This window comes from Sus scrofa, chromosome 12 (assembly GCF_000003025.6).
Source record: "Sus scrofa isolate TJ Tabasco breed Duroc chromosome 12, Sscrofa11.1, whole genome shotgun sequence".
NCBI lineage: Eukaryota > Metazoa > Chordata > Mammalia > Artiodactyla > Suidae > Sus > Sus scrofa.
The window spans coordinates 39,739,074-39,766,833 of record NC_010454.4 but is presented as its reverse complement, the minus strand read 5'-3'; the positions used below and the strand labels follow the sequence as shown (position 1 = coordinate 39,766,833).

Below are 27,760 nucleotides of genomic sequence, written 5' to 3'. Positions count from 1 at the left end.
ACCCCACCCCCCGCTGCAAGAAAAAAAAAAACAGCAAGCCTGCATCAGTTTCCTTGTTGTTCTGGTCCTGACCCCCTGAAATTGGAGAGCCTTGTACCCAACACATCCAAGCTTCCTGGGGGATAGGGCCTCTGATTAAATAAGACAATTCTGAAGTTCCCATCATGGCTCAGTGGTTAAGGAACCCAACTAACATGAGGTTGTGGGTTCGATCCCTGGCCTCACTCAGCAGGTTAAGGATTCGGGCGTGGCCGTGAGTTGTGGTGTAGGTTCCAGATGTGGGTCTGATCCCGCGTTGCTGTGGCTGTGGTGTAGGCCAGCAGCTGTAGCTCTGATTCGACCCCTAACCTGGGAACCTCCATATGCCGAGAGTGCGGCCCTAAAAAAAGAGACAATTCTCCAAGGACTGAACCAGGAGGTCCGAGGGGAAGGGACAGTTCTGCAAAGTGACACCAGCCTCTCCGTTGAGTTTTGCATCCTTTCTGGTTGCCCTGTGCTCTGGCCTCAGGGACAGAAATTGCATCTTTAGGTGAAGAAACAAAATCCCCAAGGCATGGGGTTGGAAACAGTCCTTGGGGAAAGGGCCATGGGTTCTGGGACCCTTTTTGGCTTCTCATTGGATTGTCCCCACAAAGATCAGTCTTTGATCAAGGCATTCTCCAGGGAACAAATGCAGAGAAACTTTCCTGCCTGGGCTTCTGCAGGGAGGCTCAGAGGCTTCCAGAGTCCACCCTTGGGGCAGGGGACACAAGTTGATGGTGAAGGCACCAGCCATTCACTTTGAGGTGGGGGGGCATCTTCAGAACAGGGCGCCCCCAGAGTTGGCGTGCCAGCAGCCCATCCAGGGCAGCTCTGTGGCCCAGCGGCCCGAGGCAGTTGCCTGAAGTTTGTTCTGGTCAAGGCGCCAGTAGCGGTCGTCTCTGAAGAAGATGATGGAGCCGTCGGGCCTGGGCAAAGCGCCCATGACCTCCTCAGGGACACCCCCCCAGTCCTTCAGGCCTCTGGGGTAGTAGGGCTCCACCTGCAGTCCGCCTCGGGCCAGAACGTAGTAGCGGGCGCCTTTGAAGAGGATGAGGCGGTTCAGAGGAGGGAAGAAGAGGGCTGCGTCCGGGTGGCGGGGCAGGCCCCCTGCCCGGCACAGCTTCGGGGAGCCCCACACTGGCTTGGGGCCCCGGAACCTCCAGCAGCGACTCCCTGTGGGACATTGGGAGAGCCAGGGTGAGTTGGCAGCTCTCGCCCTTTGGTCCTGTACCCCACCTCTGTCCCCCCATGTTGCTTTTTGAGGAGAGAGGCAGGAATATTGGAGTCTAAGGTGGTTAACTGCTGTGATTAAAATGGATCAGTTATGGGGAGTTCCCGTCGTGGCACAGCGGAAACGAATCCACTAGGGACCATGAGGTTGTGGGTTCGATCCCTGGCCTCAGCGGGTTAAGGACAGCATTGCCATGAACTGTGGTGTAGATTGCAGATGCGGCTTGGATCCTGCGTTGCTGTGGCTGTGGTGTAGGCTGGCAGCCGCAGCTCTGATTTGACCTCTAGCCTGGGAACTTCCATATGCTGCAGGTGTGGCCCTAAAAAAAGCAAAAAATAAAAATAAAATAAAATAATAAAAGGGATCAGTTATAACCAGTAGAGGCAGGACAGTTGTGGCCTCCGCTTCCAGCAGGTGTCAGCAGGGGGCAAAAAGCGCTGAAGGAGCCTCCCCACCCCAGGCAGGAAGCACGCCCCCTGGCGGGTGAGTAACAGACCGCAGGGAAAGCCAGGGGTTTGCTCCAGGACCGTTACTACCAAGAGGCCTGTGGGCGGGGATTTTTGTTTAGTTTACTACTGTATCCCAACACTTCCAACGGAGTTTGTAGAAGGGCCTCAGTATTTGTGAAATCAACGATTGAATACTATTTTCTTTTTTTTTTTTTTTTTTTTTTTTTTTTTTTTTTTTGCTATTTCTTTGGGCCGCTTCTGCGGCATATGGAGGTTCCCAGGCTAGGGGTCGAATCGGAGCTGTAGCCGCCGGCCTACGCCAGAGCCACAGCAACGCGCGATCCGAGCCGCATCTGCAACCTACACCACAGCTCACAGCAACGCCGGATCGTTGACCCACTGAGCAAGGGCAGGGACCGAACCCGCAACCTAGTTCCTAGTCGGATTCGTTAACTGCTGCGCCACGACGGGATCTCCTGAATACTATTTTCTTATGCAACATATGCTGCATATAACTCAGACATTACGTTCATTTTTTTTTTTTTTTTTTAACAGCCAGCACCCCAGGCACGTGGAAGTGCCCAGGCCAGGGATCGAACCCTTAATACAGCAGCGACCCCAAGTTGCTGCAGTGACAACTGTTAGGTCCTTAACCTGCTGAACTACAGGAGAACACCCTGACATTATGTTCTTTTAATCCTCCTTCCCCAACAAAACCTAAGGGATTATTTTCCCCGGTTAACAAATTCAAGGAGTTCCCGTCATGGCTCAGCGGTTAATGAACCTGACTAGTATCCATGAGGACGCAGGTTTGACCCCTGGCCTCGCTCAGTGGGTTGAGCATCTGGCGTTGCCGTGAGCTGTGGTGTAGGTTGCACATGCGGCTTGGATCCTGCGTTGCTGTGGCTGTGGTGTAGGCCGGCGGCTACAGCTCCGGTCCGACCCTAGCCATGGGCTCGGCCTTAAAAAGATGCAAAAAAACAAAAAAACGAATTCAAGTGCCGAGAGTTAAGTGACAGGCCAGCCTCACACAGCCAGGATTCCAAGGAAGGTATGTTCTTTGGTTGGACGGCAGAGCTCAGAGCCATCCCCTGCTTCCCTCCAGATTCTTCTCTGGGAGTTCCCATCGTGGCCCAGTGGTTAACGAATCCAACAAGGAACCATGAGGTTGCGGGTTCGATCCCTGGCCTTGCTCGGTGGGTTAACGATCGGGTGTTACCGTGAGCTGTGGTGTAGATCGCAGACGCAGCTCGGATCCCAAGTTGCTGTGGCTGTGGTGTAGGCAGGCCAGCAGCTACAACTCCGATTAGACCCCTAGCCTGGGAACCTCCATATGCCGCAGGAGCGGCCCTAGAAAATGCAAAAAGACCAAAAAAAAAAAAAAAAAAAAAAAACAAAAAAAAAAAAAAAAAAAAACCAAAACCAAAACAAAACAAAAAAGCAGATTCTTCTCTGAAACTCTCCCATCGTCTCTGCCTGGGACAACCTTGACACCATTCCCCACCCCCCTAATTCCATCACTAAAGGAATCTCCCGGCAGAGTCCCTGGCACAGGTTCAGACTGGAATCAAGATTTCTCCCCTCTTTTGACCTTGGGCAGGACAGCTCCCCTCTCTAGGCTTCAATTCTCTCATCTGCCCCAGGGCTGGTACCTTTGAAGAAGTAGAAGTCTCCCTCCTCCAGGGACACGGCTGCAGCCTCAATGTGGGGCGGAAGCCCCGCCCACCTTTCCTGTAGTGGGCGGGGCTCTGAGACGTTGCCGTCCGCGGCCACCTCCCAGAACTGGTTCCCTTGAAAAACGTACAGTCGCTGTTGCCTGTCTGCCCAGAAACAAGAGAGAGTTAAGGAGCGACCATCAGCCTCCCTCCTTCCTTCCAGGCAAGGTGCTTTTCTAGAACCCAGCTCCCCAAACTGGCGAGAGAGACGCAACGTGCCCATTTGGGGCAGAGAGGAAAGCGCAGGAGGAGGCAGCGTTTTGCTTGGCGTGGGTTCGCTACCCTGCAGGATGCTTGTGACTCGGGCATTTCTGGATTTTATAATTCATTCCTCCCACCTTGTACTCCAGCTCTGGTGACCCCTGGGAGCGGGAAAGGTACGGGTGGCACCATCTTACCTACAGTGACGGCGTCGAAGGAAGAGTGGCAATATTTAGGACCCGGGGTTTCAGGAAGTCTTTCCTGGAGTCTGTGGGGGTCCCAGGCCTCAAAGTCAGTAAACAGCTTTCCGGGGAGCTGGGTGGCCACTGAGCCCCCCTGGGGCTTCCCTTCATGGAGATGGAGGGAAGCAGAAGAGAATACACACTGATTGATTGTGTCGAGGGCTCAAGACCTTCCCCTTGGTTCCTTTGATTATCTGACTTGGCGGGGAAGGAGAGCAGGGGTGGGGGTTGAGTTGCCCTTGGTCGTTGGTGCTAACCACAGCACCAAACCCAGAAGTCCTCTTTCCTACCATACCGTCTGGGAAAGGGAACCCACTAAGGTCAAATTGGAGTAGGGGTCCAAACAAGGGTTTAGAACTAAGAAAAACAAAAGATCCTCTTCTCTGAGTCCTGGACAATGCAGATGGCATGAGGACAGAGTTCAGGGACCCAGGTGTGATAATTACAGCAGTTATAAAAATAAAATCACTATACTTCACTCACGAGGTTGAGGCAGAGTCCAACAAGCTTAGAATTGGGCACCAGTTCCTGAATCTTGGTCTGCAACTTCCTAGCTGTGTGACCTTACACATGTTATCTGACCTCTCTTGAGCTCCATTCTCCTCATTCGTGGATAAAATGATACCTCCTGGGTGCGTTAAGTGCCTGGCCCATGGCAGACAGTCATGCAATAGCAGCTGGTATTACTACATTTGCGTAGGTTGTTTAGGCTCGGAAGCATGTTCATACCCACTAGAACAATAGCCCTGTGACATAAGGAGGGCTTCAATTATTCCCCACCTCCCCTTTTTTCCAGAAGGTAAAACTGAGGACTCTAAAAGAGGAAATGCTTTGCCCAAGAGCAACCGCTAATCCAGAATGGAATGGTGACTTGATCCCAGGGTTCCTGGCCCTGCCCACCGCTTCACGCACTCCAAGGCACCCAGCCCTGCGACTGAGGTGCCCTCGGATCCAGGTGAGTGTCTGGGCAGCAGCACTGGCCATTTCATTCTGGGAGAGAGGACCTGGTCTAAGTCCACCGCCAGGCAGAGGCCCAGGCTTGGGGACAAAGTGGGCATTAGCATCATGGGGGGGGATGTTTGGGGAAGATCGATCGGACCGGGAGCAGGATGAGGACTCTGGGGTCTGGGTGGGACCGAGGACTAGGTCTGGGTGATGGCACAGGGATAGGAGAGGAAATGTTGCGGCCAGGGTTGAGCAGGAATCAGGAACTGGAACGGAACATTGGGCTGCGCGCAGGGATTGGTTGGGGTGAGAGAGGCCAGGCCTGGGAGTGGACCTGCGCAGGAAACTGAGCTTTTTCAGATTTGAGAGGAGCCTGAAGCTTCAGGATTAGGAAGGACCAGTGAAGGGGAGGCCAGCTTCCTGCGGTTAGGATGGAGGATGCTATGCGAAGAGCCGATGTGGGCGCATTGGGGGTTCCGCGGCACAGGGGGCGGGGGTGGGCGCGGGGGCGGGCACGCGGGGGTGGGGTGCTCACCGTACAGGTTCTGCACCGCCAGCACGTCGTCCCAGCTGAGCAGTGCGTCGCGGCCCAGCCTCTTGTAGTAGGGCGCCATGAGCGCGCGTGGCGCGGCCGAGTGGGTCAGGCCGAGCGTGTGGCCGATCTCGTGTGCCAGCACCACAAACAGGTTGCGCCCTCGGCGGCGGCTTAGGGACCAGCGCTCGTCGCGGTCGAAGTGCGCTTCGCCTCGTCGGGGCAGGAAGGCGTGCGCCAGAGCGCCCCCTGCAGGCGGCGTGGAGAGTCAGGGCGGAGCCACCGCCGCCGCCGCCTGTGACACCCGCAAATCCCACATCTTCCCGTGCAAATGCCATTGGCGTGTGTGTGGCTGATTTCTGCAGGGTAACGTCCCTCCTAATTAAGTCTGGTGGAAGCTGAAGTGTAGAGCAATGAACAGATGACTCGACTTGTGGGGTCTGGACGCCAAAGAGGCAGCGTGGTGTTCATAGAGCAGGAGGTCAAACTGCCTGGCTTCCAACGCTGGTTTTAACTATCTACTGGCTGTGTGACCTTGGGCAGATAGCTTAACCCCTCTGTGTCTTAACTTTTAGATTTTAGATCTGAAAAATGGGAATGGCTGTAATGAGGTTCTTCCTCCCAGGTTTGTTCTGAGGATTAAAAAGGTGTGTGTGGGAGTTCCCCTCGCAGAGTAGCAGAAATGAATCCAACTGGGAACCATGAGGTTGAGTGTTCCATCCCTGGCCTCGCTCAGTGGGTTAAGGATCCGGCGTTGCCTTGAGCTGTGGTGTAGGTCGAAGACGTGGCTCGGATCTGGTGTTGCCGTGGCTCTGGCATAGGCTGACAGCAACAGCTCCAATTTGACCCCTAGCCTGGGAACCTCCATATGCTGCGGGTGTGGCCCTAAAAAGACAGAAAAAAAAAAAAAGGCATGTGTGTACATGTGAATGTTAGATGTAATATTTGCTGCCTACCATGTAATTACTGTTATTTTCAAAAAGATCTAGGAATCCGGATAATCTTTACCCCAGAAGGGGGCATAATTAGTAATGTTGATTTTTGATCTGGGTGCTGGGTGTATTTCTGCATAGGTATAGTTTCTTAAGAAGGGTATATATAGTCTTGCCTTCATTGGTTCTCGCCTTCTCTCTGCCAGAGCCTCTGTGGCTCTCTACTTCCCTGCTTGCATTAGGAATGAACAGAGGGAGTTGGGCTGATCAGTGCTTCTCAAGCTTGTAGCAGCCCCGGGTAGACCATATCAATTTTGCAGTTTCCAGGGCCCCCCTTGCCACAGGGCTGGGGGCGGCAAATAGCTCTGCCACGATGCTGGCCTAGAAGCCTGTTAAAGGTCCTTCTGGCGTTGCCTTCTTGGAGCCCAGGTCAGCTGGGACTGACCAAAGTCGGGAGGCTGACATTAAAGGGAGTCTCCTGGGGCATGGAGAGCCGGCTGTGTGTAGGAGGACTCTATGCTTCCAATGTTGAGTATGCCTCCCCCTATTAAAACCATGTTAGCCCTTTCTTTTTAACCCTTACAGTAATCCTGGGAAACAGAGGGAAAGCGTTCTTTCTTTTTTTCTTCTTTTTTTGTCTTTTTGCCATTTCTTGGGCCGCTGCCTCGGCATATGAAGGTTTCCAGGCTAGGGGTCTAATCGGAGCTGTAGTCGCCAGCCTACACCACAGCCACAGCAAAGTGGGATCCAAGCCGGGTCTGCGACCTACACCACAGCTCGCGGCAACGCCAGATCCTTAACCCACTGAGCAAGGCCCAGGATCGAACCCTCAACCTCATGGTTCCTAGTCGGATTCGTTAACCACTGAGCCACGACGGGAACTCCCAGGAAAGCTTTCAAAGAGAGAAGATATAAACTGAGACAAAAGGCCTGTCCCCAGTCACAGCGCTGAGTCCCAGACAGCACTGTCTTAGCTACCAGACTCCACCTAGGTATGGCTATCAATGTCTCAGGTGACTTCAAGGGTGAAGCAGGTGACAGTCTACAGATGGGGAGACTGAGGGCTCTGTGGAGGGGGCTGCAGTGTGGCCAAGCTAAAGGGGAAGATAATGCTCCACCGCCCTCCCCAGATTGTCGGGTTTCCCCTCCCACCAGGTGGGAGAGAGGGTCTGTGTCAGCACCTGGGCCGTCAAAGGCGTTGCTCAGCCCGTCGTTGTGGTCCCCTTGGAAGAAGGTGAGGCGGATGTCAGCAGGGCCTGTGGCTGGGGCCTCCCAGAACTCCAGCGCTGAGACGTTGCTCCACAGCTGGAAGGCAGCACGCACAGCGCCCCGAACTGCTGGCTCGGGCAGGTGCTGAGGCCAGTTCACCAAGCGGTAGGAGAGATGCTGCTTGTACCACTTGGTGCCTGTCACCCAGAGAGGCTGTGTCAGTCACACCTGCTGCAGAACCTGGGGCTGGTGCCTGTGGACCCTTTTGATGGGGAGCTAGGCCCTCCTCCAGGAGGTCCCTGATCTGATGGAGAAGACCCAGCCCTTGTCCTGGGAATCATGCACACACCCCCGCCCCCCCGCCCTCAGTTTGGCTGCAGAGACACTGTTTTGGGACTGACAGAACTACCCTTGTCCTGCACAGTCCTCAGTCCAGTGGCTTGGCCTGGGGAGGTCCCACAGGACAGGGTCATCTTCCCCACAGCCTGGGCTGAGCCTGAAAACCAGGCATGGCCTCTGGCTGGCAGCAAATGCCAGCCCCTGCCTACTGCGTGGGGGTAGGGAAGGTGCCTGTCCTCTCCCCCTTCCTCCTCTCCACCCACCCCCACCTGCCGCCTTCCTTTCCTGCACCGCAGGCCTGCTGCAGACCAGAGGCCACAAGACCCATTTATTCGAGGGCCTTCCCTGACCCCAGCCCTCCCCCTCACTTCCTCAGGGACTCTGCAGAGCTCTGAGGTGAAAACAAATAAGAACAAAGGGTGTGTTTTGTCACTGACCGAGAGAAATTTTTCCATCTCCACTTAGTTAAGAGTTCCTATTCCTTTGCCTAAAACTTCAGCTCCGCCCTGAGTCCTAAGACTTTGGCCTCTTGCCCGAGCCCCAGGGTCAACCCTCTGCAGCTCACCATGCCCCCAGGACCAGGGTGCCCCAAAGCCCAGATTCCAGAGTTTTCCGTGGGTTATTTCTGAGCCCTGCAAGTTCAGGGGCTGAGACTGTGCCCTCCAAGTGGGAGACTCAGAGCTCGGAGGCAGGACTCCTGGGCCCAGGGAACACAGGAGAATGATGCTGGCTTTTGGCCTCAGTTTCTCAGATAGACCAGAATCCCTGGAGCATAGGTCATGTGAGGGCAGGGAAGGTCTAGCTGTGCCAGGAGGCCTGGCCCGAAGATGCAGCCCCCGCTCCCCTTGGGGGGTAGGTCAGGGTTCAGACCTCCTGCCCTTTGGTCCTAGCGACAGCCTTGCCTGAGCCAGGCAGGAGGAGTGACATCATGGACGTTTGGCCATCTTTGTTGGGCTTTAAGTCCTCTTCAAGGAGATTGAACTCAAAGCCTCTGGCCAAGACAAGAATTACCAGACCAGTATCATCGCCTCACCCCTCTCATTGTAATGCCCCCTCCCCCACCTTGAACACCCTGACCCTCTTCTTCCTGCCCCCTAAGAGAAAATGTATGTGGCCCACTCCTCACCCCGCCCTATGAGGCATTATATGCTCCCAACCAACCAGCAAGTGTATACGTAAGACCCCTCTTTTCCCAACCAATCAGCAGGTCAGCATGCTTATCGCGAGACCTCTCCTCTCCCTGGGTTATAAAAGCAGACAGGACCCAGCTCTCATTATCGGTTCTCCCTGATTATCAGGAAGTTGTCCCACTGCCCAGCAGCGTCTGTCTCTTCTCTTCACCTTGCCATGCCAGAAAATTCTTCCTTCTAACCCGTGTGCACAGACCACGACAATCTCTTTATCCATCTCTCTGCTCTATTTGGGGGAAACAGTCCAGAAGGAAGGGACTCAGAATGTGTGAGCAGCAGAGGGAGGCCCGAGCCCAGGCCCTAATTTATACCACACAGAGGTGCAGGCACGTTTGCTAAGACTCAAGGCTTATAAATGTGCCTAAACATCGCTCCTGTAGGTCAAAGCAGGGACTCTGCACAAGCTGAAATTCTCCAGAATTCTCCAGAGAGCAGAAGAGCCAAGCGCCCTGTCCCTGCCCCCACCATCCTAGGAAGTGGGAGAGGGGCGTGTCCCTTCTCCCACCCCTGAAGCCAAGCTCCATTCAAGGCAATGCTGCCTCCCAGGGCCTGCACCTGGCAGCCACCCAACTGCTCCCAGCCAGGGACCAAGCCTCAGGGAGGGGAGAGAGAAGGATTCTAAGGAAGGGAGGGAGGTCAGGAGGACAGAGGAAGGCCTGGAGTCCAGAGGGGCTGCCCGAGGGTTCATTATGTGTCAGTAACACTTCGTTGAATTGTTAAGTCTTAAAAAAAAAAAAGAAAAGAAAAAGTAAAAGGGAGTTCCCGCTCTGGTGCAAGTAGATTGGCAGCATCTTGGGAGCCCTGGGATGCAGGTTTGATCTCTGGCCAGGCGTAGTGGGTTAAAGACCTGGCATTGCTGTAGCTGCAGCTTAGGTTGCAACTGTGGCTCAGCTCTGATCCCTGGCCCAGGAACTCCATATGCCCTGGGGTGGCCAAAAAAAAAGAATTGTTAAGTCTTCACCAGGCACCAGACAGCCTGGCGCTGGGCTCTTGCATACCCTGCTATGGGTGACCAACTTTCAGACTCTCCTCCCCAACTTTCAAGCTTCTAGAAAAGTGTGAGGCAGCTCCTTCTGCCTCTTTGTGGCTGGGGAGGCCCGTCTCTCCATGGGCAAGGAGTGGGGAGGCTACAGAGGACAAATAAGAACAGGTATTGAGACAAAACAACTCATGTTCCTTGGAAGGGGAGCCAGGGAGGGGGGTCATTGGTGGGCCTGCCAGGGAGGAAGGGACCAACTTGCCAGCAGCCCTGGCCCTTGTCTTTTTCTAAGTTGTGTCCTTGGAGCAGGGTAGCCGATTTAGGCCATCCCAAACTCCTGGCTTGGCAGGCCAAGGTAGCACCTGGCACTGTCCTCCCCACGCTCTTGCTCCAAAATCCAAAAGGGAAGAGGGAAGAAAAAGAAGATGAGGAAGGGAATTCTTGCTTTGGCTCAGGGAGTTAAGAACCCAACTAGTATCCATGAGTTGGCCTCCATCAGCAAATTAAAGAATTCGGCATTTGGGAGTTCCTGTCGTGGCTCAGTGGTTAATGAACCCGACTAGCATCCATGAGGACATGGGTTCAATCCCTGGCCTCGCTCAGTGGGTTAAGGATCCGGTGTTGCCATGAGCTGTGGTGTAGGTCACAGATGTAGCTCAGATCCTGAATTGCGTGGCTGTGACGTAGGCCGGCAGCTACAGCTCCTATTTGACCCCTAGCCTGGGAACCTCCATATGCTGCCAGTGCAGCCCTAAAAGACAAAAAGACAAAAGAAAAGAAAAGAGAAGAATCCGGCATTGCCGTGAGCTGTGGCGTGGGTGGAGGACGGGGCTCAGATCTGGTGTTGCTGTGGCTGTGGTGTAGGTTGGCGGCTAGAGGCCCAGACCTCTAGCCTGGGAACCTCCATATACTGCAGGTGCATCCCTAGAAAAAAAAGAAGAAGAAGATGGGGAAGGGCAGAGAGCTAGACTCCTTGCTTGCAGGGGAGGGACAGACCCTGGAGTCCTGATTCCCATCAGGTAACTGATACTGGGCAGAGAAGATGGGTTGAAATCCCAGTACCTCTGCTTACAACCTCTCGTCACAAATTATAGCCTCTCTCCAAGCCTCAGGTTCCTTACTTGCAAAGTGGGGTTGCTAAGACCTTCTGGTAAAAGTGACACAGCCAATGAAAGAGCAACATGAAGCTGCTGGCATGGGATGGGGGCTCAGTAAGTATCCCTGCTCCTTCGTTTTCCCTCGTGCCCCTACCCCCCACCAGCGCTGGGAGGGAGCCAGGGCATCTGAAGATCAGCTCTGTTGGCAGAGCTGACCCGGTGCTTGGAATGAGGTTGCCAGATTTACCGAATGAAAATATGGCATTCCTAGCTCAATGTGAATTTCAGATAAACAACAAGTAATTTTTTGAGTATGTGAAAACAAAACAACGATTTGTTCATCTGAAATTCAAATATAACTGGGCCTCCTGTATTTTATCTGGCAACCCTGGAGCTCAACTTCATCAGCAGAGCATTCAGCCACATAATGGAAAGTCACTGGCCCAGGAATCCACATCATTTTTTTAAAAGCATCTGCCCATGTCCTGGGGTTTTTCACATCTGGCAATCACTTAATCCTCCCAGTAACAAGAAGCCTTGGCCATGTGGCCCTGGAAAAGTTGCCCAAGCCCTTTGTCCCTCATTTTCCCCATCTGTAAAATGAGGATAATAATTGTACCTGTCTCATAGGGTTGTCATCAGATTAAATGAGTTAATCCACTTAGAACCATGCTTGGAACGTCATAAGGGCTCAGTATGCATTCTATTTTCTTTCTAAGACGTAGGAAATGCTCAGTGCCTGTCAGCTCCTTTCTAGGGAACGTCCTCCCACCCAGGAGGTAAAGTCAAGCTGCTGTGGTTCATGTTGTGAACAAGAGGGAAATTCTGTCTAGCCTGGCCACTGCTGTCTGGACCAGGGATCAGCGTCAGACAATGAGATGGGGAGGGAGGAGCCTTGGTACACGCTTCTAAGTGCAAAAGGGATGTTCCAATTCAATAGTCACAAATGGACTCCAGGAGTTCCCTTTGTGGCTCAGCGGTTAAAGAACCTGACTAGCATCCATGAGGACTCCGGTTCGATCCTTGGCCTTGCCCAGTGGTTAACTATCCAGCATTGCCGTGAGCTGTGGTGTAGGTCGCAGACAGGCTCAGATCTTGCATTGCTGTGGCTGTGGCCTAGGACAGCAGGTGCAGCTCCAATTCAACCCCTAGTCTGGGAAATTCCATATGCCACGGGTACAGCCCTAAAAAAGACAGAAGACAAAAACAAACAAACAAACAAACAAACAAAAAAACCAAGAAAGAAATCTTGAAAACTGGGAAAATTGATCAGAGAATATTAGACTTCGTGCAAACAAGATGTTAAAATTACACACTGTAAACCTTGTTATTGACGAAGATTTAACAAATCTCCTTTGTAAATCTTAACATTTGACCCTAGATGATTGGATTTGGACAGAGAAAACTGTAGAGGAGGAAGAGAAAGGAAGGAAAAAAACGCAAATTACACAAGGAAAATCATGACAGCAGAAACTGCAATGTGTGAAATGTCTTGAACAGACAAATCAGAGAAGAGACTGATTAGTGGCTGCCAGGGGCCAGGGGCCAGAGAATGGAAGTGACTGGTTCTTTTGGGGCCATGGGGTTTCTTTTCAAGGTGATGAAAATGTTCTGGAATTAGATTGTGGCAATGGTTACACAATGCTGTGAATGTACGAAAATCCACCAAATTGTACATTTTGAGTGGGTAAATTGTATATGTGAACTCTTTTTTTATATTTTGTTTTTTTTTTTAGGGCTGCACCTGCGGCATATGGAGGTTCCCAGGCTAGGGGTCAAATTGAAGCTACAGCTGCTGGCCTACACCACAGTCACAGCAATGCAGGATCCGAGCCACGTCTGCGACCTACACCACAGCTCAGGGCAATGCCGGATTCTTAACCCACTGAGTGAGGCCAGGGATCGAACCTGCAACCTCATGGTTCCTAGTTGGATTCATTTCCACCGCGCCATGATGGGAACTCTTGTATATGTGAGTTCTATTTCCATAAAATAAAAAATGTGCTGTAGACAAAATAAAGCTGATAGATGAATTGCATCTTTTTTTTTGGCTGTGCCCACAGCAAATGAAAGTTCCCAGAACAGGCATTGCACTTGTGCCACAGCAGTGACCCGGCTGCTGTAGTGACACCACTGGATCCTTAATCCACTGCGCCATAAGAGAACTCCAGCTGCATCTTTGTCGAATAATTGTTATGCAAAAAGAATTGATTCTGATGAAAATGACTTCAAACAGAATGGGAAATGTTGGCACTGGTTTAACTCCCCTACAAAGCAAATTGATCAAGGGATTAAGTGGGCTTGATGGGCTTTGCTCTGGAGAATATTTGCACAATGAAAATTCATCATTGTAGGCATAATTCTGATTTCAATGTCGGTGTTCTCAAATGTGACCCTTGAGTTGAGAGGTCCTGCCCTAGAGAAGGGAGGTTCCTGGTAGAGCCCAGTCTGGGGCTGAAATGTGTTTTTCTGGCCACGGGACATGAGGATGCTGGGGAATCCCACCCTAGCTAGGTTTTAACAGTGCTCACCTTGCCTCGCAAAGCGTTTCTTACGCCTCATTTTGGCCTGGTGTCCAGCAAATAGGGCACTGACTCTCTCGGTCCCAGGTGCCTGGCTGTTGGTATCTGCCACCCCGCAGCGAGGCCGCATCATCTGGCGCAGGGTGGCCGGGTCCAGCACGCCGCTGATGGGCAGCTGAGACACCCACTGGAACTCCCTGTTAGGAGGAATTGAGATAAAGGACCACGGTGGGAGGCTGGCTGGTGGTGGGTAAGGGCAGGGGGAGCTTCCCTGGAGACTGCAGGATACTGGGTGCAAGAGAGGGAGCAATGGAGCACGACCCCCTGCAGACATGTGGGAGACCAGCCTTCTAGGAGGAAGAGGGAAGCGACCCAAGCTTTGCCCTCCAGCCCCGCCAACAGCCCTCCATCCTACCTGATGGCCTTGCTGAATCGCAAGGAGGAGGTGGGACTTTGGGGGACCTGTTCATTGAGATATCCATACTTCTCCAGAAATGCCTGGGGGAGAGAGAAACGTCAGCCTTTCCCACGGGGTGGCACTCTTTCCCCTCCCTGGGTCTCCAAGGATCCGCAGCACATATATCACGCTCAGTCTCACCCTTTGTCCCAACAGGGTCTATGAGCTGTAACAGGAGGACTCCTGGGGTAACCAAGCAGGACCCTATGAGGTCTTCCCAGAGTGGACCCCAACTCATGTCCTCCACCTGCCTTTTTTTTTTTTTTCTGCTTTTTAGGGCCGCACCTGCAGCATATGGAGGTTCCCAGGCTAGGGGTTGAATTGGAGCTGCATCTGCCGGCCACAGCCACAGCCACAGCCACAGCAATGCAGGATCCCAGCCGTGTCTGCAACCTACACCACGGCTCATGGCAGCACCGGATCCCCAACCCACTGAGCAAGGCCAGGGATTGAACCCGCATCCTCAGGGATCCTAGTCATGTTCATGAACCACTGAGCCACAAAAGGAACTCCTCTACCTGCCTTTTTATCTATAGAAAAACTTTAGTCAGAGAATCAATTTAATCAGAGAAGGGAGGAAATACAGAGAAAAAGGAAAACAGTCAAGCAAGATAGAATAATGACCGTTCAGCCCTTCAGCAAAGACCTTTAAGTTAGTTTTTCAAAGACACTGGGAACTAGAAGGTTGATGATGCTGACTCCCAGTCACCTCACCACCCACCAATCAGGAAAATGTCCATGAGCTCCTCAAGCTCTGCTCTTCAAAAACTCTAAGACTCCTCACTACCCACCCTGGGCAGGGGGTGGGGGTGAGGGAGTGGGTGGTGTAGCAGCAAGGCCTTGAGGCACTAGCCTGCTGTGTTCCTCCCTTAGCTGGGCAGAGCCACAGCAACACCAGCTCTGAGCCACGTCTGCAACCTACACCACAGCTCACGGCAACACCGGATCCTTAACCCACTGAGCGAGGCCAGGGATCAAACCCTCAAGCTCATGGTTCCTGGTCGGATTCGTTAACCACTGAGCCACAACAGGAACTCCTTAGCGGGGCAATTAAATCTACTTTTTCTGTTTCCTCCAACTCTGGCTCTGAGTTTCTATTTGGCATCGGGGTACAGAAGCAGCTGATATTTTAGCAACACTGGCATCAAAGTCAGAACCCAGACTCGATGCCAGGCTGCCAGTGACAGACTGGATATAGTTCTTGGAGGCCAGTAGAGAGAAGTGTGTGACTTATCGTCCATACCTATCACTGGTCCCGCCCTCGAGAGAAATTATGCACTTGGCTTGCTCCTCTTACTGGTAAGGCCCCATCCATGGATTAAAAAAATGTCCTTTGGCTGCTTAATTCTTACACAGACTCTTCATTTTTTATGCCTTCTTGCTATGTTACCTATCCAGATTAATTTTCTTTTCTGTCTTTCTTGTTCTCTTCCTTTTCTTGCCTTCCTTCCTTCCTTCCTCTCTTTTTTGGCCGCCCCACATCATATGGAGATTCCAGGCAAGAGATCAGAGCCGAGCCACAGTTGCAACCTAAGCCGAAGCTATGGCAACACCGGATCCTTAACCCACTGAAAGAGGCCAGGGATGGAACCTGCGCCCTCATGGATGCTAGTAGTCAGATTTTTTTCTGCTGAACCACGACGGGAACTCCTCCTGCTGTATTTCTTAACTCAGATCAACTCCAATCATAGCTGCTGCCTCAAGGAAAAAGCAAGTTGGGAATGAAGCCAGACACAGAGCGGGGAAGGACAAGCACCTAAGCCTTTGCAAGCAGCCCTGCCTCCTTTTCGTGGATTGCATTACATATACGTCTCCAGCAACCTCTGCATCCTTTTCTCAAGAAAGCCACGGGAGTTCCTGTCGTGGCGCAGTGGTTAGTGAATCCGACTGGGAACCATGAGGTTGTGGGTTCGATCCCTGGCCTTGCTTAGTGGGTTGAGGTCCGGCGTTGCCGTGAGCTGTGGTGTAGGTTGCAGACGTGGCTGAGGCTCGGATCCTGCGTTGCTGTGGCTCTGGGGTAGGCCGGTGGCTACAGCTCCAATTGGAACCTCCATGTGCCACGGGAGCGGCTCTAGAAAAGGCAAAAAGACAAAAAAAAAAAAAAGAAAGCCACTATTTGGGCTCAGATCCTGCATTGTTGTGGCTGTGGCATAGGCAGGTAGCTACAGCTCTGATGAGACCCCTAGCCTGGGAACCTCCATATGCTATGAGTGTGGCCCTAAAGAAAAGAAAGCCACTTATTCTAGACAAACTCTTTCCAAGTTCATTTTTATTGTTTTTCTGAGCTAATTTGTTAGTATTTCAGCACTATTGTTTTCTTCATTCCCTTTGCAAATGTACACTGTTTGGGGATGCATAATGGATTAAAGGCGTTCTGGGGCTGAATCTGGAAGACTCTTTACTGCTCGAAGTAGTGCGACGTCATGGAATAGCCACTGGGCTTGGAATCAAGAATCTGTTCCCAACCACGACTCTACTGGGTGGTCAGGGACCAATTACATAACCTCTCCCAGTCTCTGTTTCTTCACACACAGTGTGAGAAGGGGAAGAACCCCATAGGATCCTCAGAAGGATTAAAGAAAGCAATGGGCATCTACGGTTGTTGTCTGCATACAGTAAATGCTCAATAAACAGTTGATCTGGTTGATTTACCTTAGAGGGGAAACTAACAAAAGACTTTTGGAATGCAAACCATTTATAAGGGAAGTGCTGGAGTTCCTGCCTTGGAGCACCGGGCTCAGGATCCAGCTTTGGCGGTGCGGGTTCAATTCCTGGCCTGGTGCAGCGGGTTAAAGGATTTGGCACTGCCTGCAGCTGCAGCGTAGGTCCAGCTCTGGGTTGGATTCGATTCCTGGCCTGGGAACTTCCATATGCCTCAGGTGCAGCCTAAAAATAAAAAGTATAAATTAAAAAAATTAAAATATAGGTGTTCCCTTCATGGCTCAGCGGAAGCGATGCTGACTAGCATCCATGAGGACGCAGGTTTGATTTCTGGCCTTGCTCAGTGGGGTGAGGATCCGGTGTTGCCGTGAGCTGGGGTGTAGGTCACAGATGTGGCTGGGATCCTGAGTTGCTGTGGCTGTGGTATAGGCCCGCAGCTATCGCTCCAGTTCAACCCTTAGCCTGGGAACCTCCATATGTCTCGAGTGTGGCCCTAAAAAGATAAATAAATAAAAAATACATAAGGGAAGTGCTCCAAACAAGGCAGTTACACTTCTGCTCTCAATTCAGGTGTTCTGTCTCAGACGTGCCTCATCCCAGCCAGGTGCCTGATTCTCTCCCGTGGTTCCCTCCTGCTCAGTGAGGCTGGACAGAGAGGCTTTCTAAAGGAAGTCAGGGAGTTCCCATCGTGGCTCCAGCGGAAACAAATCTGACTAGTGTCCATGAGGATGCAGGTTCGATCCCTGGCCTTGCTCAGTGGGTTAAGGATCTGGCGTTGCTGTGGCTGTGGTGTAGGCCAGAAGCTATAGCTCTGATTTGACTCCTAGCCTGGGAATTTCCACATGCCGTGGGTGCAGCCCTAAAAAGACAAAACTAACTAAATAACTAACTAAATGAAGTCCGGGAATTAATGTTTCCTTAGAAGCAGTTTTGCTGAGGGAGTGACTTTGGAGACACTGGGTCACAGGCCAATAGACTGGCACTCCCTGTGCTCCTCCCCCCAAACCCACCCAGCCCGTATCAGGGAGTTGGCCCTGCTTCTGGAACTATGAAGCCTTGGTCAGAGGGGGAGGTGAGAGGGGAAACTCACTAGCTGACTAGCGGCGTCTCCTGTTTCCTGGCTGGGCTGCCGTGCCTTGTACTTTGGCAGGCATGGTGGGTGGAGGGCAGGATAGGGGCGGAGGCTTTTTTTCAGGGGTCCTTGAGTGGGGAAGTCCTGGGCTGACTCGTCCCTGGGACCCTGTGGGTTTCAAGGTGGAGCTGAATTTCCAGGAGGCAAAATGAGCAAGAATCCAGGACACCAGCCAAGAGACACCAAAAGAATAAGAAAAAGAAATTTTAAGAATTTGACACTTTAAATTTCCATAAGAGCACTGAAGTGTCATAGTGGAGATTATTAAGACCTAACTCTCTTATACTTATTTTATATTTAACATGCACATATTTTGTTTTATTTTATTTTATTTTACTTTTTAGGGCCTCACCTGCAGCATATGGAAGTTAACAGGATAGGGGTCAAATCAGAGCTGCAGCTGCCGGCCTATGCCACAGCCACAGCAACACCAGAGCCAAGCCACTTCTGTGACATACACTGCAGCTCCAGCAATGCTGGATTCTTTTTTTTTTTTTTTTTTTTGTCTTTTTGTCTTTTTGTCTTTTTGTTGTTGTTGTTGCTATTTCTTGGGCCGCTCCCGCGGCATATGGAGGTTCCCAGGCCAGGGGTCAAATCGGAGCTGTAGCCACCAGCCTACGCCAGAGCCACAGCAACACGGGATCCGAGCCGCGTCTGCAACCTACACCACAGCTCACGGCAACGCCGGATCGTTAACCCACTGAGCAAGGGCAGGGACCGAACCCGCAACCTCATGGTTCCTAGTCGGATTCATTAACCACTGCACCACAACAGGAACTCCTTTTTTTTTTTTTTTTTAATTTTTTTATTTTTTTGTCTTTTTTTTTTTGTTGTTGTTGTTGTTGCTATCTCCTGGGCCGCTCCCGCGGCATATGGAGGTTCCCAGGCTAGAGGTTGAATCGGAGCTGTAGCCACTGGCCTACGCCAGAGCCACAGCAACGCGGGATCCGAGCCGCGTCTGCAACCTACACCACAGCTCACGGCAACGCCGGATCGTTAACCCACTGAGCAAGGGCAGGGACCGAACCCGCAACCTCATGGTTCCTAGTCGGATTCGTTGTTAACCACTGCGCCACGACGGGAACTCCGCAATGCTGGATTCTTAACCCACTAAACAAGGTCAGGGATCAAACCCTCATCCTCCTGAAAACTAGTCGGATTCGTAACCTGCTGAACCACAACAGGAATTCCAATGTGCACATATTTTTAAACTTTTTTTGGTAATGGCCACACCCGTGGCATATGGAAGTTCCCTGGCCAGGGATTGAATCTGAGCTGCCAGATTCAATTGAATCCAAAACTCTGGATCCTCTAACCCACCGCACTGGTCGGGGATTGAACCCATACCTCTGCAGTGACCTGAGCCATTGCAGTTGGATTCTTAACCTGCTGAGCCACAAGAGAACAAATGTGCATGTATTTTATTTTATTTTTCCTCTCTCTCTCCTTTCTTTTTTGTCTTTTTGCCTTTTCTAGGGCTGCACCTGTGGCATATGGAGGTTCCCAGGCTAGGGGTCTACTTGGAACTACAGCTGCCGGCCTACACCACAGCCACAGCAATACCAGATCTGAGTCATGCCTGCAACCTACACCACAGCTCACGGCAATGCCAGATCCTTAACCCACTGAGCGAGGCCAGGGCTCAAACCCCCAGCCTCATGGTTCCTAGTCAGATTCGTTTCCACTGTGCCATAATAGGAACTCCTACATGTATTTTTAAATGGTTTTAATTACAAGGAAGGGGCCCCTTAATACTGTCAGTGCTGAGCACCCTAAAGTTCCTTTGCGTGGAGGCAGACCCTCATCCCAGGGTGAGGCGGAGCAGGATTGAGGTGCCCTCCACTCCTGGAGCTGTCCCTAACCCTTTCTACGTGCCCATCTGCCTTGCCTCTGTTTCCCCAGCAAAGGCGAGAGAGATGCCCGTCTGCCTGGGAGGAAGGGTAGGAGTGTGGGGCAGGTGACTGTGTATCAGAGGGATCCCAGGAAAAGCCAAAGAACCCAGAGGATCGGGATGCCTTGGGGACTCTCCAAGTTCCAGCTGGGATCACCCCTGTCCCTCTTCATGGAGGCCTCACCCAGCCTGCTCCTCTCTGCCTGGCATCAGGTTCTCTCTCCTCCCTCTCCTCCACCCATCCTCTCTCCCGGGGAGCCCAGGGCTGGAGCTGCAGGGAGGGGAAGCTGGAGGGCCGGGCCGCATCCAGTGACTCACCCTGCTCAGGTCTGAAAGCTTGTGCCAACCTGCCTCACCCACTTGGTCAGGGCTGGGGCCACCTTCCTGAGGAGCTGCCTCTGCAAAAGCCCTGGGAGTGGCTGTGCTGCCTGCAGGAAATGCAAATGGTTCTCCCCGGACCCTGACAGCTGAGAGGGATCAGAATTCTGGGGGTTCTAGGAGTTTCCTTTGTGGCTCAGTGGTTAACAAATCTGACTAGGATCTGTGAGGATGTAGGTTCGATCCCTGGCTTGGCTCAGCGGGTTAAGGATCCGGTGTTACTGTGAGCTGTGGTGTAGGTCGCAGACGGGGCTTGGATCCTGAGTTGCTTGTGGCTGTGGTGTAGGCCGGTGGCTACAACTCCAATTTGACCCCTAGCCTGGGAACCTCCATATGCCACAGGTGCAGCCCTAAAATAGGAGAGAGAAAAAAAAAATTCCGGGGCTTCTGGTACTTTATCCATCCTGACTTGTTCTGGGAGGGCGTGTAGAGCCCGGCCCATCCAGGGCCTGAAGGAAGGAGAAATTCTGGCCATTTCTGAGCAGGGTAAGATTAGCGATGAGGTGTAGCAAAGTGGATCCCAGAATTCTGAGTCATTGGCCCGGCAGCGCAAGAACTCTAGACTGAGTGTCTTGAGTTTTATTCCTGGTGCTGCTGCGCACTGTGTGTCCTTAGGCAAGTCCTGGGCTTCTCTGGGCCTTGGCTTCTTCTTCTATAAAATGAGGGGTTTGGATTAGAGCTAAGATCTACTCCAACTCCTTGTAGTATTGTAGCCTTGCTTCTGCAACTGATTGGCTGTGTGAACTCTGACAAAGTGACTTAACCCTTCTGTGCCCCAAAGTATAAAACGAGGGTAGGAACACTGGTCTCTATGTCTCAGGAATGTAGTGAAAATCCAGTAAGAAGGAACTTGGGGAATGCTTTATGATATTTTTCCCTTCCTGGTCATAGAACTTTATTGCTGGAAGGGACTTCTGGCAGCTGAGTTTAGGAGGGGTGTCCACGCAGTGGATGCGACATCCTCCATATCAAAGAATTGCAGCAGAAAAAACAAAACCAAGAACATACAATTGCAAAATGGCAAGCTTATGCAGAAACCAAGTTGATTTCCTTATGATTTATTCCAGCTCATGTTTCATTATGATTTTAGTCTTTCCATAGTGACTCTGTATCTCATGTTTCATCCAATACATCTGTAGCATTATTAGCCAAGTCAAGATGCAGGGGGCTGATAGATGGCTTTCTGCCTTGGCATGTTCTAGAAACACAAATGTTTTCTAATCAGGTAATCAGGAGCACAGTGTGTTCTTGCCTATTGTGGAGCTTTTCAGGGTATCTTTACTTTGAGCTTCTTAATTACCTTGCAAGAACATAGGCAGGACAGGTGTTGTTATTCCTATTTTATTTTGTTTTATTTTATTTCCTTTTCATACCCATATGAAAGTTCCTGGGCCAGGGATCAAATGCAAGCCGCGGCTGTGACCCAGGCCACAGTTGCAGCAACGCTGGATCCTCAACTCACTGTCCCGGGCCAGGGACTGACCCTAGCGCCTCTGCAGGGACCTGAGCCGCTGCAGTCGGATCCTTAACCCACTGCACTACAGTGGGAACTCCTGTTATTCCTATTTTAAAGATGAGGAAAGAGAGTCTCCAGGGAGTGCAGTGTCTCATACTTGAATCTAAATTCCCTGACACTTATCCCAGATGTTTTATTTCCCTTTTAAGCAAGTAACTCAGCGGCTTTAAAACTCAAAAAGCAGGGTCCAAGCTGCTCTCTCCACGGGAACATGGTCCTCAGATATAAAAAAGGTAAAACTGGGGGGGTGTTTCTAGCTGGATTCTTTCTGTCTCCTCTGCCAATAGGACTTAGGGTGGAACAGAGGGAGGCTGCTGGGACAGGGGACTCCAGCTGTCAACACAGGCTGGGGTCATGACTCCTATGACACCCCAAGGGGCCCTCTGACAGGCCACCAGTATTCAACAGGACACAAGTGTGTTCTTCACCAAGACAAACATTGGCTTCTAGGCTGCTTTGTTGTTGCTCTCTGACTGCTGGAACCTCCTGAAGGCCTCAGAGCAGTGGGACCAGCTCGGCCCCTTTCCTTTATTTGGGCAAGGACCTCCCCTTCCCTTCTGTCTGGCTCCCTTCCTCTTCTCCTTTCGCTTGTCCCTGGTGCCATATTCACAAAAGTCTGTCTGGGTGTAACCTAGATACCTCTTACTGTAATCTCTGTGCCTTCTTTTCTTTTCCAGCCTTAAGGAACTTGGAAAACATTGCTGGCTAATCTCCATCCAGACTCCATGTCATATTTTTTTTAATGCCAAATAACCATATTGTATGGCCTCGTGGTCCTCCCTAGGTGTGGGGCGAAGTTTAAGGCACAAAATGATGCCGTAACCAAGACCGGGTTTAGGGAACATTGTCCAATAGTTTCTCCTACGTTCGTGCTTCTACCACCCAGCTTTTACTAAACTGCTTGGTGTTTCAGACTGGCTTGACAACTGCTTTTCCATCAACTTGTGGCCCTCGGAGACCCTTCAGAACCTCTCCTGCACTTCTATTCACTCTGTACCCATGAGTCACTGAGCTGAGTTCTTGGGAATGGCTTTCACACCCTGGCTTCTGGGTTTCTGACTCACAAAAAGTCAAATGAATGGCTCTGGGGTATGAGAAACAGACGCTGTGTCTGGGGGCGGATACTCCACAGAAGCTCCAATGTCTCCCCAGAGAGACAGACTTCCCAGCTTTCTGCTGCACTGGCACCCTGGGAGTAGCTGTGCAGATATGCATAGACCACCGAGTGGAAGGCAGGTCCTGGACCCACTGCCTGGCTGTTCTAAATAAAGTCCAAGCGATGCAGGGTAGATCGGTCCCTTGGGACAGTCCGTGGCGCCCAAGAATAGGACAGGGTCTGGCTTAGAATGGGAGGGGGGCCAAGGTGATGACATCAGTTATTAACTCTCAGTCTTGCAACTCAGCAACGGAGGCTCTTCCTACTCACTCATGTTGTGGGCAGCCCTAGTTTTCCTAAGTGGCAGCAAGGATCTTGTTCACAAAGCTGCTTTGTAAGCAGTTAGTCCCTCCCAGGCAAAGCCCACTCCAGAAAGCCCTCAATCTTACTCCTTTGTGCACACACAGGGGACACATAAATCCGTGTGCACAGGGCCCAGGGATACATATAGAGACATTCGGATGGGTAGACATAGACTTAGGTAGACAAAATGTACACACCCACACACACAGACATAGGCATACAACCATACCAGAAAAGCCAAAGAAGGTTAGCACCAGAGAGGATCTTAAAAGTCACTTAACTGTGGGATGGAACTCCTGTGAAATTAGATTATTATGATCATGATACAGCTACAGAGGTGATAAATTCATTTGAGTAAAAAAAAAAACAATGGCCAAAAAAAATAAAAAAAAATAAAATTAGTTAAAAAAAAAGTCACTTGAGAAATTTAACTCCCTTATTTTACAGAGGAGGAAGCTGCAGCCTGGAGAAGGGAAGGGACACGTTTAAGATCACATGGCTTGTTTTTACTATTTCTTTCCTTCCATCTCCTGAACTCTGACCTGGGCTTAGGAGCTCGGCAGGACTGCAGTGCTTTGCTTGGGGTCTGGCTCCCTGCACTGCACTTAGGGAACTGAATCTGAGCATAGAGCTGGGCCGATGAGGGGGCTCACGTTGGGCGGGTTCCCTTGTACGGATGGTTGTATTTCCCTAAATGATCCCAACATCTCCCATTCGCATGCTCTCCTTACTGTGTGACTTCAACATTCCTCCCACCAATTGTGGGGTCTGTGTTCCCTCCCCTTGACCTAGTGCTTGTGATTCCAGCCAACAGAGTAGAGCAGAAGTGGTGCTATGCAACTTCCTTGTCTAGGTCACAAAGAGGATTCTACTTCTGCTTCTTTTACTCTCCTCTCTTTCCCTCCCTCTCTCTCAACACTCAGCCTGGAGACGCAACCACCATGTTTAGAGGCAGCTCAAACCAGCCCACAGGCAGAGACCACATGCAGAAGAACTGAGGCCCCCAGCTGACAGTCGGCATCAACTGGCAGACAGGTGAGTCCAGACAGGTGAGTAAACAGTCCTCAGAGGGTTCTAATCCCAGACACTGTACAGCAGAGGCAACCTGCCCTGATATGCCCTGTTTGAAATTCTGACCCATAGTATCTATGAGCACAATGAATGCTGATTTTACTTTACTGAATTTTTTTTTTTTTTGGCTTTTTTAGGGCTATACCTGAGGCATATGGAGGTTCCCAGGCTGGGCATCAAATAGGAGCTACAGCTGCCGGCCTACCCACAGCCACAGCAACATCAGATCCAAGCTTCGTCTGAGACCTATACCACAGCTCACAGCAACTCCAGATCCCCAACACACTGAGCAAGGCCAGGGATGGAACCCGCATCCTCATGGATCCTAGTCGGGTTCATTAACCACTGAGCCAGGAAGGGAACTCCACCTCCTTGAATTTTGAAGAAATTTGTAATGTAGCCATGGTTACTGCAACACCATCTCTTAGGAATTACAGCCCTGGTGTCAAATGCTGAAAATAGTTGCCTTACATATTTTGTCCTGTGTTATTGTTCTAGGAGAGCCAGTTACCAGGCCAGGACTTTAATCTGAAGCTCTGTTTTCTAAAATAACAACATTGAGAGCGACTTCCTTTTATAGACAGCTTTCCACCATACTAGGTACCACGCTGATCCTGGAATGTACTTCAGACACATTATCTTATGAAACTACACTATAAGCTTATAAAATAGGCATTACTAACTCCCACTATACAGAGAAGAAAACTGAGGCTCCGAGGTTAAATAATTTATCTCTGGTTTGCACACAGGGCTCTCCGACACTGAAGCCCATGCAATTGATCATATACAGAAACACTTAGACCTACTGACACACACACACACACACACACAATTTGCGCGTGTATTTATGCATATGGAGGCACATATACACCCATTACACATGTCCAGAGTTCTTTAAAATATTGCTTGTTCTCAGAGGTTAAAAAAAAAAAAATCCCCTTTTCCCAGGTATGTTAAATAGACTGACAGAGACTCAGTCTGCTAGATATTATGTTTCTCAAGCACACCCCAAGATGAAACTCCCCATCTGGGGCCACCACAGGCACCGGTGGCAGAGCTATGGTCTCTGTTCTCCCGTCAAGGATTGTCTGGGATGGGGACTTGGGGAGGAAGTGGGGTGGGACTCTTAACAAGACTTGGCTTGGTCCACAGACGCCTTCTCCTGGGGCCAGGACCCTGCACTCCATGTTGTAAGACTTTAAATGCAGAGAAACCAAGTGATTTTGATTCCTGAATGCGCAAAAGCAGAGCACACAGACCCAGAGACCAGTGCTTGGAAGGGGAGGGAGTGAAGGAGTCGAGAGAGGACTCCCCTGTGGCCGCAGGGTCATGTCCCAATATTCCAGAGCAGTGATGGGATCTGGCTGGTGGAAGGAAGAGTGGTTCAGAGGTGGCCCTCCTCATTCTGCAGGGGTCTTAGATTCAGTAAGCCTCTTCTAGGAGAGGGGAGTGAGGGGAGGATACTGAGAAGCTCGTAACGGGAAGTTTTAGAGCAGGAAGGATGCTCTTAGAGGAGTAAGAGTCTCAGGGCTGGGCGCTGAGCTCAGTAATTTAAAACACACGGGCATCCCTTCTCCTTAAACTAGTGCAGAGCCCCAGTTCTAGCATTTTTTTAGGGCCATACCTGCGGCATATGGAAGTTCCCAGGCTAGGGGTCGAATCAGAGCTGTAGCCGCTGGCCACAGCAACGGCCACATCTGAGCTGCATCTGCGACCTACACCACAGCTCACGGCAACACAGGATCTTTAACCCACTGAGCGAGGCCAGGGATTGAACCCGCGTCCTCGAAGATCCTAGTCAGGTTCGTTAACCACTGAGCCAGGACGGGAATGCCTCCCCAGTTCTAATCTTGCAAAGAGATAGGAACACAGAGGTACTTCTTTAGGAAAGAAAGAAATGATACTGGTATATTATTACAATCACACTTACCTAGAAAATAGCCGCCCCAAGTTCAGCCCTACCCCCACCTGGCAGAAAGTTCCCCTTGTGCAACCTACACCAAGCAGCTGAGTCTTGGAAAGAGGAAAATGACATGGAAATCTTTAAGGTTCATCTGCACCTCCCAGCCCCCTCTTTTCCAGACTGAAGCACTGTTTAAAGCTCCTTATAAGCAATTTAAGAGTCTGCTACTTTTACTGCTTTTATAGATGAAGACGCTCAGGCGCTCACTAGCCCCAGCTGGTCAGTGGCAGCACCAGCCCAGAAAGCCCAGAGTTGGTTCCTGTGTTCCAGGCCAGGGCAGACCAGCAGCACCCTCTCCCTACCAATCTGAGCGTCTCCACAGCGTCTGGCATTCAGGGAGGGCTCTCGGCATTGGATGAATGAACTGCCAAGTCTCCCCCAGCCTAAGCAGTACGGGACAGGGACAGTGACTCGCGCTGGGGTATGGGGGTTCCCCATCCTTCAAGTGTTGCCTGTCTGTCTCATCTTGTCGCTATCCCCTTCCCTTTGTCCTGGGAAATCAAAGCAGATCCGCGTGCTTGTGAGGTTCCAGCCCTGGCTTGGGGCTCCGGCTCGGGTGGGATGGGAGGGGAGAGACTGTTGCCCCAGGCTATTTGTGTGCAAGCGTGAAGGGTTCGGGGGACAGGGGAGGGTCACGTCGATGGTCAATTAGATGGGACTCCTGGGTGGCCTGACTGCAAAGTACAGGCGGGTCTCCAGCACGCGGACCCTCTCCACCCCGCATGCACAGCGTACCTCCGCCTCCCTGCGCAGCTCCTGTCCAACGCGTTGGGCGAGCTGGGCGTCCAGGCCGCCCCACAGCAGCAGCGGCAGGGTGCGCAGCAGGAGGCCGACACGCGCTGCCATGTCGCCTCCTCCCCTGCCCCGGACGCTGGGCGCGGGGCAGCTGGCCGTCGGAGCCCCGCGGATGCGCCAGCTCTGCGCCAGCCCCGCGCCGAGGGGAAGGTCGCAAGGCCTCGCCCGTGCGCGGAGCAACTTCCCCGCGGAGCTTTGCCGGGAGCAGGCACGGCGTCGCCCAGCCGGGTAGTGCCTGCTGGTGGGTTCGCCGGCCGGTGACCTGGAGGCGAGGGAGGGAGGGTGAGAGGAGTGGGCGGGACCCTGGCACTCCGGCTCCACCCACCCGACTCGGCTACTGGAACCGAGAGCTGGAGCCTCTTCCGCAGGCGTTGTGGCGTCGCCTGGCGCCCGGCGCAGCCCCACCGACCTGTCCTCTCACCCGCCACCTCCAGTGGATCCAGATCTCTCTGAGAAGGGTAGGGGAAGGAAACATTTTCTCCTGGCGGTTGTGGCTACCTAAGAGTTCGATGAAGAGAGGTTCTGACCTACCCGACTCTCATTGATTGTTTCAGCCAGGTTGGCAGGGATCGAGGCCCTAGGGTATGAGAGAAGGAGCCTTGGCCTGGGTTCAGAAGCACTGAGTCTGAGCTCCAGATCTGCCTCTTTGCTAGCTGTATGAATCCTGCCTCAGCCACCTGCTGGCTGTGTGGTCTTAGGCAAGTCACTCACCCTCTCTGAACCTATTTTTCTTAGCTGTAAACGGGGATAATAAGAATACCGGTGTCATGTGATAATGCGGAGCAATAAATGAGAGAATAATGCCTGTAAATAACTGAGCACTGTGCCTGGCA

General features: G+C 51.7%; 1 protein-coding gene and 1 long non-coding RNA gene across 4 annotated transcripts; one reads left to right on the top strand and one right to left on the bottom strand.

Annotated features, from left to right (window-relative positions):
- MMP28 (matrix metallopeptidase 28) lies at positions 40-27,760 on the bottom strand. Of its 3 annotated transcripts, none has more exons than XM_021067403.1 (8): positions 26,868-27,755; positions 14,020-14,102; positions 13,614-13,801; positions 7,450-7,674; positions 5,340-5,585; positions 3,815-3,964; positions 3,354-3,517; positions 40-1,194 (listed from the first exon to the last, which is right to left on the bottom strand). In XM_021067403.1, exons 1-8 carry the CDS (start codon positions 26,976-26,978, stop codon positions 1,081-1,083), a joined length of 1,281 nt encoding a protein of 426 aa, XP_020923062.1. In that variant the 5' UTR covers positions 26,979-27,755; the 3' UTR covers positions 40-1,080. The 3 variants fall into 3 exon arrangements, with proteins under 3 accessions (XP_020923062.1, XP_020923060.1, XP_020923061.1); XM_021067401.1 differs by having other exon boundaries at positions 3,354-3,521; positions 26,868-27,392; XM_021067402.1 differs by lacking the exon at positions 3,815-3,964 and having other exon boundaries at positions 3,354-3,521; positions 26,868-27,760.
- On the top strand, positions 3,496-26,861 carry LOC110256052. The gene is made up of 4 exons (XR_002337229.1): positions 3,496-3,793; positions 4,656-4,814; positions 24,022-24,133; positions 26,318-26,861. It is a non-coding gene; the product is annotated as an uncharacterized LOC110256052 (long non-coding RNA).